The sequence below is a fragment of the Labrus mixtus genome, chromosome 7 (genome assembly GCF_963584025.1).
Source record: "Labrus mixtus chromosome 7, fLabMix1.1, whole genome shotgun sequence".
In the NCBI taxonomy this organism is placed as follows: domain Eukaryota; kingdom Metazoa; phylum Chordata; class Actinopteri; order Labriformes; family Labridae; genus Labrus; species Labrus mixtus.
In genome coordinates this window covers 31,036,876-31,046,875 of record NC_083618.1, presented here as the reverse complement: position 1 = coordinate 31,046,875, position 10,000 = coordinate 31,036,876, and the positions used below count along the sequence as shown (strand labels likewise).

The window sequence follows — 10,000 nt, the reverse complement described above, 5'->3', positions numbered from 1 at the left end:
CGTGCAGATCTGAGCGTGATGAAGAGGACAGCAGACGGCGATGTAACGCTCCACCGCCATGCCGGCGAGGTTCAGAGGGCTGTTCCTGAATCCAGAGAAAAAAATAACAACTGTCCTGTGAGCCCGCTGCTGCTCTCTGCAACAGCTGATCCTGATGTCTGTTTACATATTCACTTCTCCTCGCCTTCGTCTTTGTTTTCACCCTTTAACTGAACGATGTCTGCATGAAGTCATTTCACTACACCTTGATTCACCTTTGTTTATAAAGGAAGAATAAATCTGCACAACAGGAGCTTACTTACTATCACTCTGATCCTGTATTTGATCATGTCTATAAACCCCTCTATTTCAGCCCTGCTCAGAACAGGCTGTTTCTGTGTCTGTACCTTTAAATATGTAAATGAGCTGTGTCTGACCACGCCCCCTCTCTGGAAGGGCTTGGGTGTACTCGGTGCTTTCTCGCTCCATGTCCTATTGTTTACGTTGAGAAAGCTAGAGGAGGAGGGGGAGGGGGGAGACAGCTGTCTTGAATGTTTTGAATTTAGACTGCAGTACCCGTTTTAAACACTAGGTGTCAGAGTCACATATTGCTCCTTTAATGAGTGTGCTATAGCTCTTCAGTCTTTCATCAAAAGCTGCTTTGAGGAAACACAGCAGCGTCCTGATTGCACACGTACTTGTTGGTAGTGAGTGCGACAGTGAGTAAGATGCAGCAGGGCGCCGCGCCCACGGGGCCGGTGTAGGTCAGGATCTGTATCATCACTGTGATGGTCAGCAGGATCATGTCATTGATCACCAGGTGGATGTACAGAATATACCTGCAGGAGAGGAGAGGAGAGGAGAGGAGAGGAGGAGGGGAGGAGAGGAGAGGAAAGGAGGAGAGGAGAGGAGGGGAGGAGGGGAGAGGAGAGGAGAGGAGGAGAGGAGAGGAGGGGAGGAGGGGAGAGGAGAGGAGAGGAGGAGGGGAGGAGGGGAGAGGAGAGGAGAGGAGAGGAGAGGAGGAGGGGAGGAGAGGAGAGGAGAGGAAAGGAGGAGAGGAGAGGAGAGGAGAGGAGAGGAGAGGAGAGGAGAGGAGGAGAGGAGAGGAGGGGAGGAGGGGAGAGGAGAGGAGAGGAGGAGAGGAGAGGAGGGGAGGAGGGGAGAGGAGAGGAGAGGAGGAGGGGAGGAGAGGAGAGGAAAGGAGAGGAGAGGAGAGGAGAGGAGAGGAGAGGAAAGGAGGAGAGGAGAGGAGAGGAGAGGAGAGGAGAGGAGAGGAGAGGAGAGGAGAGGAGAGGAGAGGAGAGGAAAGGAGGAGAGGAGAGGAGAGGAGAGGAGAGGAGAGGAGGGGAGGGGAGGAGAGGAGAGGAGAGGAGAGGAGAGGAAAGGAGGAGAGGAGAGGAGGAGGAGAAGAGGAGAGGAGGGGAGAGGAGAGGAGAGGAGAGGAGAGGAGAGGAAAGGAGGAGAGGAGAGGAGAGGAGAGGAAAGGAGGAGAGGAGAGGAGGAGGAGAAGAGGAGAGGAGAGGAGAGGAGGAGAGGAGGAGAGGAGAGGAGAGGAGAAAGAGACATTAAAGGAGAGGGAGGCTGGTTGATTTGAGACCTGACACTATCACAGTATTCAAAAACAAAAAGGCTGGGTCGAGTGTCATCTGGAAACAGAAACAAGGAGCCTTCATTGTTAGACAAATCTTTTTAGCCGGTGTCTCACCTGGGGTCTCTCTGGAACACCTGGTTCTTAAAGTAGGCGTAGACAAACACTCCGTTGATGCAGTTGATGATGAAGCCGACAGTGAAGGCGATGAAGTTCTTTAAGAAAGCGTCACTGAAGCTTTCCTGACGACCAGACGAGTTCATGGTGGACCTGCTCACACCTTAAAGCTGCAGACAAACATGGAGGTCAAAGGGCAAACATGGAGGTCAAAGGGCAAACATGGAGGTCAAAGGGCAAACATGGAGGTCAAAGTGCAAACATGGAGGTCAAAGGGCAAACATGGAGGTCAAAGGGCAAACATGGAGGTCAAAGTGCAAAAATGGAGGTCAAAGTCAGTAAAGAATTCAAACAAATAAAATCAACAGATAAACTAATGTGAGGCTGAGATGGAAGTGAGACAAGTTCCCAGACCAAAAGGGGGGGCAGAGGGTCTGAAGTAAGAGGTCGTTTAACAACCTCGTCCATTTTGTTCTTGTTTTTTACGGACAATAGTCCTCCCCAACACTGATGACAAAAGGTCAAAAGGTCAAAAGTTCAACACACGTTCAATGAAACTCTTGTAAAATAACTTCATCATAGTGCTGTCGACATTCAGACTTCTAAGTTTCCTCAACTAATAGAGACGCTGCTGACTTCTGATTTAGCACAACAACTCAAACAAAATAAAAAGTTTCACACAGAAGACTAAAAGTTCTGCAGGAATATTGTGTTAAATATTAAAATATGTCCCGTTAATAATCACTCAAATATGCAGAATAAAAAGTATAAAGCATAACTTCATCAAATACTGACGGACTTTGAAGGTGTTCCTTTTTCATCACATGTTTAAATCAGTGTCCAAAACTCTTACAGATATACATTAGAGATATCTTCAGATTAAAGGACGTCTGTCCGTCTCTGGATCCTGGAGACGTTCAGATGAACTCTTTTATCATTTCTACTCTGAGTCAGAAAAGCATCACACATGTTTCTCTGATCCTCGTGTCTTTGATGATATCTGGGATTAAAAAAAATCATTTCCCCGTCACTTCAGCACTTTTCACATTTGAAGATCCTCTTCTCTACACGCAGCGTTCACATCAGAGCAGAGACCCTGACAGCTCGCCCTGATCCTCTCTCTCTCTCTTCAGACTGTGACCTGCTCTGCTCCTGTGAAGTCTGCACATTTACATCCTATCAAATTTGGCTTTGGCTCAAACATGTCCGCACACTGATTTGCTCTTTCACAGATGTGATCACTGGATGTGCACATTTACACCTCTACCCTCCAGCAAAGTATATAGAATAGAATAGAATAGAATAGAATAGAATAGAATAGAATAGAATAGAATACAATAGAATGATTTTATAGATCCCAAACTGGGAAGTTGTGGCGCTACAGCAGCAGGTTATCCTAACACACAATATTAGCAGATAAACACAATATAGTATTAAATACAAAGTAAATAAGTACTAAAAATATGAGAATATATACAACCAGGATTTAACTAAACATTACTAGTCTTAAATATGAAAAGATTAAATAGAACATACTTTGCTGGAGGTCGATGTAAATGTATTGACATGTGGAGCTGTGCAGTCTGCAGTGTTTGTGTGTCATATAAACAGAAGTCAGACTTACATCCACAGCTCTCTCTCCGGTCTGCTCTGGGTTCAGACGTCTGTGAGTAATGAGACGACCAGGAGGAGATCAAGTTTTATAGATTTCAGACGTTTAATGAGACGAGACGATCAGAAGGGGGGGGGGGGTGACATCATTATCTCAAAAATAAAAGAACTGTCTTGGGTAAAAAGTTTGAGTCAGTGTCTGTAAAACAAACTTCTTAACCATCGTTATATTCACTACAGCGTGCAGCGGAGCTCGATGATGTCATAGAGTACACGATAACCCGATAACACGACTGAACTGTGACACGCCCGCTCGCTCTAGATTGCTAAACTAAGCTAGCTTAGATCGACCACCCTGGGCGTGTGTGGATGTACCTTGTCTGTGTCCTTCTCTCCTCCATGGGTCACACACACACACACACACACACTCACACACACACACACACACACACATTCACGCACTCTTGAGAGCGGCTAAACTAGATTAGCAATCTAGCTAGCCCGACGGGCCTTTTGGTGGATTTTGACGTTTATTGACAAAATATGAAAAGTTTCATTTCGCAGGACGTTGAGCGGACTCTGTGCGTGAAAACAAACCGCACTGCAAGACGGATTATTTGTCTGAGATTTACTATAGACTGTATGAAACATGGACGTAGTCTCTGTGACGTCACCCATTGGTTACTGAAGGGGAGATTTGAAGAGGATCAATGGCTGCCACCATATTGATAATGTCGTCTCTACCTAGCGGACGTGTTATTATGGGGTGTGTGTGTGTGTGTGAGGTCTGGGTGTGTCGTCTTGTGTGGAGAATGTGAAGCCTTGATAACATCATCACAGTCTTCAGAGTCAGCTCTCCCGTGGTGTCTCTTCTTTTAGAGAAAAATCAAAAAGATAAATGTTTTATTCTAATAAACTGTAAACACTTCATCCCTCCTCTGCTGCCTCTGCATGAGTCCAAACGTGCAGACCAAAACAAACTCAGCGGTCTCAAACGGTCCACGTGCTGATCCAGCTACAGGTTGACCTTGGGTAACCTCGGGTGGACCCGGACCACTCTCCGGCTCCCGCAGGTCAGGTACCGGGTCCAGTACTTCCTGAACAGCTCGTCCCTGAAGCCGTAAATGACGGGGCTCAGGAAGCGAGGGATGATGTAGACGACCAGGAAGAAGATGTAACGGATCTCCACGCCGAAGCGCGGGAAGAGAGAGATGAGAGCGGCCTGCAGGGAGGGCACCACGAACGCCAGCATGCACAGCAGCAGCTGGAACGCAAAACGGGGAACGATGTCACACATTCCTCACATCCTGAATCATTTTCAGTTTGACATTTCTTAACCCAACATGATAACGGTGTAGAAATACCCACCTGCGCGCCGTGCAGCAGCACCGTGTTCCTGGCCCGCTTCACGGAGGCGAGCCCGGTGGAGACGGCGCGGGCGGTCAGCATGATCTTGCAGTAGGTGTAGAGCAGCGCGAGGGCGACGAAGGACAGGTAGACGCCGTCAAACACGCAGTTCTTGTAGTAGACGGAGCGGTGGCGGAACAGGAGCGGGTGGTCACAGAAGATGGCGTTGTGGAAGAAGCTCGGGGGCTCGTGGACGATGGTGATGAGGAGGTCGGTGAGCGGCGGCGTGGCCGTGAGGACGAGGATGACCCCGATGAGGAGGAGGGTGCGGGGGACGGTGCACATGTGGCCGTAATGTAAGGGGAAGCAGATGGCGACGTAGCGCTCCACCGCCATGCCGGCCAGGATGAGAGGCGTGGAGCGGGTGGTGAGCACGGCCGTCATGATCTGATCAGAGGGGCGGAGTCACATGTAGAGGACACAGAAGGATGAAAAGTAGGATCATTGTTATTACTCAGGCTTCAGCTGCTGAAACATCTGGACCTACGCTCATGTGAGGAACAGCGTCGACTCGGCGCCCCCTGTGGACAAAGTGGTAACTTGTTTTGCCGGCTGACTCCTCCCCTCGTGTATAAAAGTTGTTTAATTGAGGGACTAGAGAAAAGAAGAATAACATACTGTACTCACTGCTTAACTGTGTTTCTAGATCACGCTCATTTCAGGTAAATTTACATGCAGTGTGAAGATACGAGCATAATAAAGATCGCTAGCATTAGCATGCTAACACAACAATGCAGCACGAGTTGTTTTGGTTTCATGCTGGTGCTCAAGGGCGACATCTGCTGGATCAAAAAATCACATATAAAGCCTTTAAGTCCAGATAAAACTCTAACTACATGAAGCAACAATAAGGCCGCTTATAATCAACGAAACATCTACAAATTCTAAAGTTAAGTTTTTATCTGAGCCTTTCCAGTCAAAGTGTTCCTAAAATACGAGGAATAAAATATTTTTGACAAGAAATTAGAGAAATAAAGTTGCAGCGATCTGAGTTTTTGCAGTGTTTGTAGAAGAAGAAGGAGGTGCTGCACGATGTCAAGATTACATCAGCCTGGAATAAAATGTAAAGCACACAAATCTTTAGACCATGCAAAGGTGCATTCATGATGAGTGAATCTCACTTCTCCAATAAAGAAGAATCTTCTGCCTGACTCGAGGCTGCAGAGAGAAACAGGATCCTTCTTTCTTCTCTGACTTATTGCTCAAACATTTGAGGACCCTGAAGGTTAAACTTCACAGAGTCAGGATTCTGGAGGATCAGATTCTCTTCTCGGTGTGCACGGAGCGGCTGCAGTGTGGGACTCACCAGCAGGCAGCAGACGGAGGCGTGGATCTTCCTGAAGATGTAGCTGAGCACGTACAGAGCGGTCACCAGGGTGAGCTGCAGGGCGTCGTTCATCACCATGCAGATGAACATGATGTAACGAGGATTCTCGTAGAACAGACTGACGTCAGACAGGAACACAAGCAAACATACTTCACAACATTTACAACAGGAAAAAGTTTGTGTGTGTGTGTATGCGTGTGTGTGTGTGTGTGTGTGTGAGTGTGTGTGTGTGTGTGTGTGTGTGTGTGTGTGTGTGTGTGTGTGTGTGTGTGTGTGTGTGTGTGTGTGTGTGTGTGTGTGTGAGAGTGTGTGTGAGTGTGTGTGTGTGTGTGTGAGTGTGTGTGTGTGTGTGTGTGTGTGTGTGTGAGTGTGTGTGTGTGTGTGTGTGTGTGTGTGTGTGTGTGTGTGTGTGAGTGTGTGTGTGAGTATGTGTGTATGCGTGTGTATGCGTGTGTGTGTGTGTGTGTGTGAGTGTGTGTGAGTGTGTGTGTGAGTATGTGTGTGAGTATGTGTGTATGCGTGTGTATGCGTGTGTGTGTGTGTGTGTGTGTGTGTGTGTGTGTGTGTGTGTGAGTGTGTGTGTGAGTATGTGTGTATGCGTGTGTATGCGTGTGTGTGTGTGTGAGTGTGTGTGAGTGTGTGTGAGTGTGTGTGTGTGAGTGTGTGTGTGTGTGTGTGTGTGTGTGTGTGTGTGCGTTCACACATTTGAAGTAATATTACGGTTAAAGACATCACAAGTAAACGTGGTTTTACTTTTTTGTATTTTTAAAATGACCAGAAAGACAAGGCCTCACTTGTGAAGTATTCACCGATAGTCCCCTCCTAGTATGGTAAGCGTGTGTGTGTGTGTGTGTGTGTGTGTGTGTGTACCTGTGTCTGAGGAAGGTGTGCACCATGCTGCCGTTGATGATGCTGAGGGTCAGCCACACCAGCATGGCCACGATGTTCTTGGTGAGAGTGCTGGAGAAGCTTTCTTTGGACACCAGCACAGCGCCCCCTGTCAGCGTGGAGCTGCTGTTACTGACACTCAGCAGCAGGTCCAGAGCGCCGGAGGGGGTCGAGTTCAGCATCACCAACATCTCCTCCAAACTGGTCAACGGGGACGAGGAAAAGAAGTCGAAGGATGAATTCTGAGCATGTTAGATTTAATTTAAATACTAAACAGTCATAAGATGAACTTTGTTTCAGCCGTTGACTTTTTTCTTCTTCTTTCACAAACACTCTGATAAAATATGTTTTTAAAGGTCACATATTCTGTAAAATCCTCTTCTCCATGTTCCTCTAACTCTAACATGTGTCTCTAGTCCATCTACAAACCCCCCAATGATGAGAAAAGTCCATCCTCTCCGTCTTCTGCCTGCTCCACTTTTCAGAAAATGTGTGCTCAAACAGGCCGTATGTAGATTTCCCCTTCATGACATCACAAAGGGCAGTAGCCCCTCCCCCAGGTGGGTGACACTCCCACAGCTAGGTGTTTGTTCTGCCCTCTGAGTCTGCCTTCTCACCGTAAACAATAGGACATGGAGCGAGAAAGAGTACACCCGAGCCCTTCCAGAGAGGGGGCGTGGTCAGACACAGCTCATTTACATATTTAAAGGTACAGACACAGAAACAGTCTGTTCTGAGCAGGACTGAAATAGAGGGGTTTATAGACATGATCAAATACAGGATCAGAGTGGATTTAGAACAAGAAACTTCACACACATGTTGAAGAGGAGCTCTGAGACTTATTTAAACTGAAGAAGAGGAAGAAGAGGATATGTCACCTTTAAACCCCTGAAATCCAAACACTGACAGTCATAATGTGCATGAACGGCTGAAACTGACTTTTCTTCATGTACATACTACATTATCTGTTAATAATCATACAGATCCTTACCTGTGCTCACCTATAACCACAGATGTCTGTCAGGAGGTCATGGTTCAGGGTCAGGTTCTGGTTCAGGTTACTTTATTTGTTTGCAGCCAGCACGATGACGTCCATCATGACACACAGACTACAAAACAGATGTGACAAGAGACAACACATTAGAGAGAAGGAAAACAATTTACAACCGACTAAAACAAAAAACATATACAAAAATTATAAAAGAGCTCGATGCTCCACCAATCAGGGCACAGAGGAGAGAGACGTCTCGAACAATAAGATCAATAGAAAGACACTAATAAATACATAATTTCTTCAGACAGGATAAAAATAGGTTGGACATCAAATAAATAAATGCATGTGTTTGTGTAAATCTCACTACAGCTCGTTCAGTTTAGTCAGCAGCAGGAACAAAGATATTTTTGTACCTCAGGACTAAAATCCTTCGGCTGAATGTCAGTGTGCAAAGGATGGGAGTCATGGTTAAAAATGGAGGTCGCTTTCAGCTGTTAGAGTTGAGTATACAGGGACGCTGGGAAGAGCTGAGACTCACCGATCAGACGACTGGACTGATCGGTGAGCGTCGGTGTTTCTAATATGAAGGACGCGTTAACGAGAACACAATTCATTTAAGAGTCACAGAATCTAAATCTGGATTCACATTTTGTCACAACACTTTAAACTTTCAATGTAAAGAATGCAGAAAAAGAAACAGGTTGAATCATTATTTTAAATCTGTGGTTCTCAACTGGTGGGTCGGGACCCAAAACCGGGTCGTGGAGCCCTTTTCAGTGGGTCGCAAATGCTGAAAAAAAAAAGTTGCAAAAAATTCTATGATGCACTTCTAAAACATGTTTGTTATTTTTCTTCTAGTTGTTCCTGCTGAGGTTCAAACTGAACTTTTCTTTAAAGAATTAATCTCTGTGGCTGAAAAATGATTTGGGTCTCAATTTCTCATGAAGGAGGTCGTGTTGAGTCCTGAGACTAGACCAGTTGAGAAACACTGATTTAAAACATGTGAACATCTGAACAACACATCTTTAAACTCAGATGTTTACAAAGTGCTCTGACAGACCTCAGGACAAAAACAGAACAAACATCAACAGTCAGGACGGACAGAGAAGTGTCTATAAATAACAGGAATCAGAAAAGATGCAATAGGTTGTTACAGCTTTAAAGAAGTAGAGTTAGACACTTTAAATCAAAGATGAAAAGTCAACAAGAGGAGGAGAACATTATAAAAACAGGAGGGACTTTTTAACACACATTTCTCTACGTATAAAGTCATTAATCTGACGTCACAACATCACAACGTGTGATTTCAGACACTTTAAACATCGAGTGAAAAAACTCTTTTATATTCAACATGTTATAAGAATTATTTAGACTCTTTAGACAGACCGGATGTTCTCAACAGGTTCATCTTCAGGACCCACAAAAAAAACTCCTTCATGAGGAGAATCAACCAAACTTCTATTTTTCAACCAATCAGAGTTCATTAATAAGACATTTCACAGTTTGGACCTCAAAGGTAAAAAAAAAACATGAAACAGAGCAAAACAAACATGTTTAAATAATTACATTATCGACTTTCACACCATTTCTTACAAAGCACACATTCACGACCCACTGAGATTGCTCCGTGACCCACTTTTGGGTCCTGACCCTCCAGTTGAGAACCGTTTAAATTGACTTTATCTGCAGTCAAATATCAGTAACATCAGTACAGTCTGAACTCGTTAAACGACAGATTGAGAAACATGATCAGCATCACAGAGTCTGAATCATACTGACCTGAGAACTCAGAGTCACTGACAGCGTCAGCGCCCTCCAGCTGCAGCCTGACGCCTCGCTGAGGACGCTTTATGAGGAAGCTTCAGCGTGTTTCTGTGTGTGTGGATTGATCTGGTCGTCATGGTGATAGGCTAAAGGTCATGATGTCACAGGTTATGTTATGGATGCACTAATGAGCATGAGGAGACTTTAGATCCCAAACAAGTGAGGAGAGAGAATCAGCCGTGAGAGAGGAATGATCACACTGATCACATTTAACAAGATGAACATTTTTAAGGGTTTCAGGTTCCGATGATAACCCCGAAGAAGG

At 45.6% G+C, this 10,000-nt stretch overlaps 2 protein-coding genes across 2 annotated transcripts in view; both read right to left on the bottom strand.

The window, feature by feature from the left end:
• The window catches only part of LOC132977259 (odorant receptor 131-2-like), a 3,823-nt gene extending 1,970 nt beyond the window's left edge, over positions 1–1,853 (bottom strand). Inside the window, exons 1-3 of the mRNA XM_061041725.1 lie at positions 1,685–1,853; positions 678–818; positions 1–85 (exon numbers count right to left, since the gene is read on the bottom strand). The exon at positions 1–85 is cut by the window's left edge and continues 180 nt beyond it. Coding sequence (XP_060897708.1) covers positions 1–85; positions 678–818; positions 1,685–1,830 — 372 coding nt within the window. The 5' untranslated portion in view covers positions 1,831–1,853. The remainder of the gene's footprint in view (positions 86–677; positions 819–1,684) is intronic.
• Positions 1,854–4,194: 2,341 nt separating this feature from the next.
• Positions 4,195–8,113, bottom strand: LOC132977361 (odorant receptor 131-2-like). Its single transcript, XM_061041884.1, has 5 exons — positions 7,919–8,113; positions 6,900–7,118; positions 6,009–6,147; positions 4,664–5,089; positions 4,195–4,559 (listed from the first exon to the last, which is right to left on the bottom strand). Exons 2-5 carry the CDS (start codon positions 7,106–7,108, stop codon positions 4,311–4,313), a joined length of 1,023 nt encoding a protein of 340 aa, XP_060897867.1. The 5' UTR covers positions 7,109–7,118; positions 7,919–8,113; the 3' UTR covers positions 4,195–4,310.
• Positions 8,114–10,000: the final 1,887 nt, after the last annotated feature.

Bases quoted from the DNA above. Each gene is read 5' to 3' on its own strand.
- LOC132977361 (XM_061041884.1), bottom strand. From the start codon at position 7,108: ATGTTGGTGATGCTGAACTCGACCCCCTCCGGCGCTCTGGACCTGCTG. The intron at 6,148-6,899 runs GTACACACACAC...GTCTGACGTCAG, and splicing joins CACACCTTCCTCAGACACAG to TCTGTTCTACGAGAATCCTC. The intron at 5,090-6,008 runs GTGAGTCCCACA...CCCTCTGATCAG, and splicing joins CCTCCGTCTGCTGCCTGCTG to ATCATGACGGCCGTGCTCAC.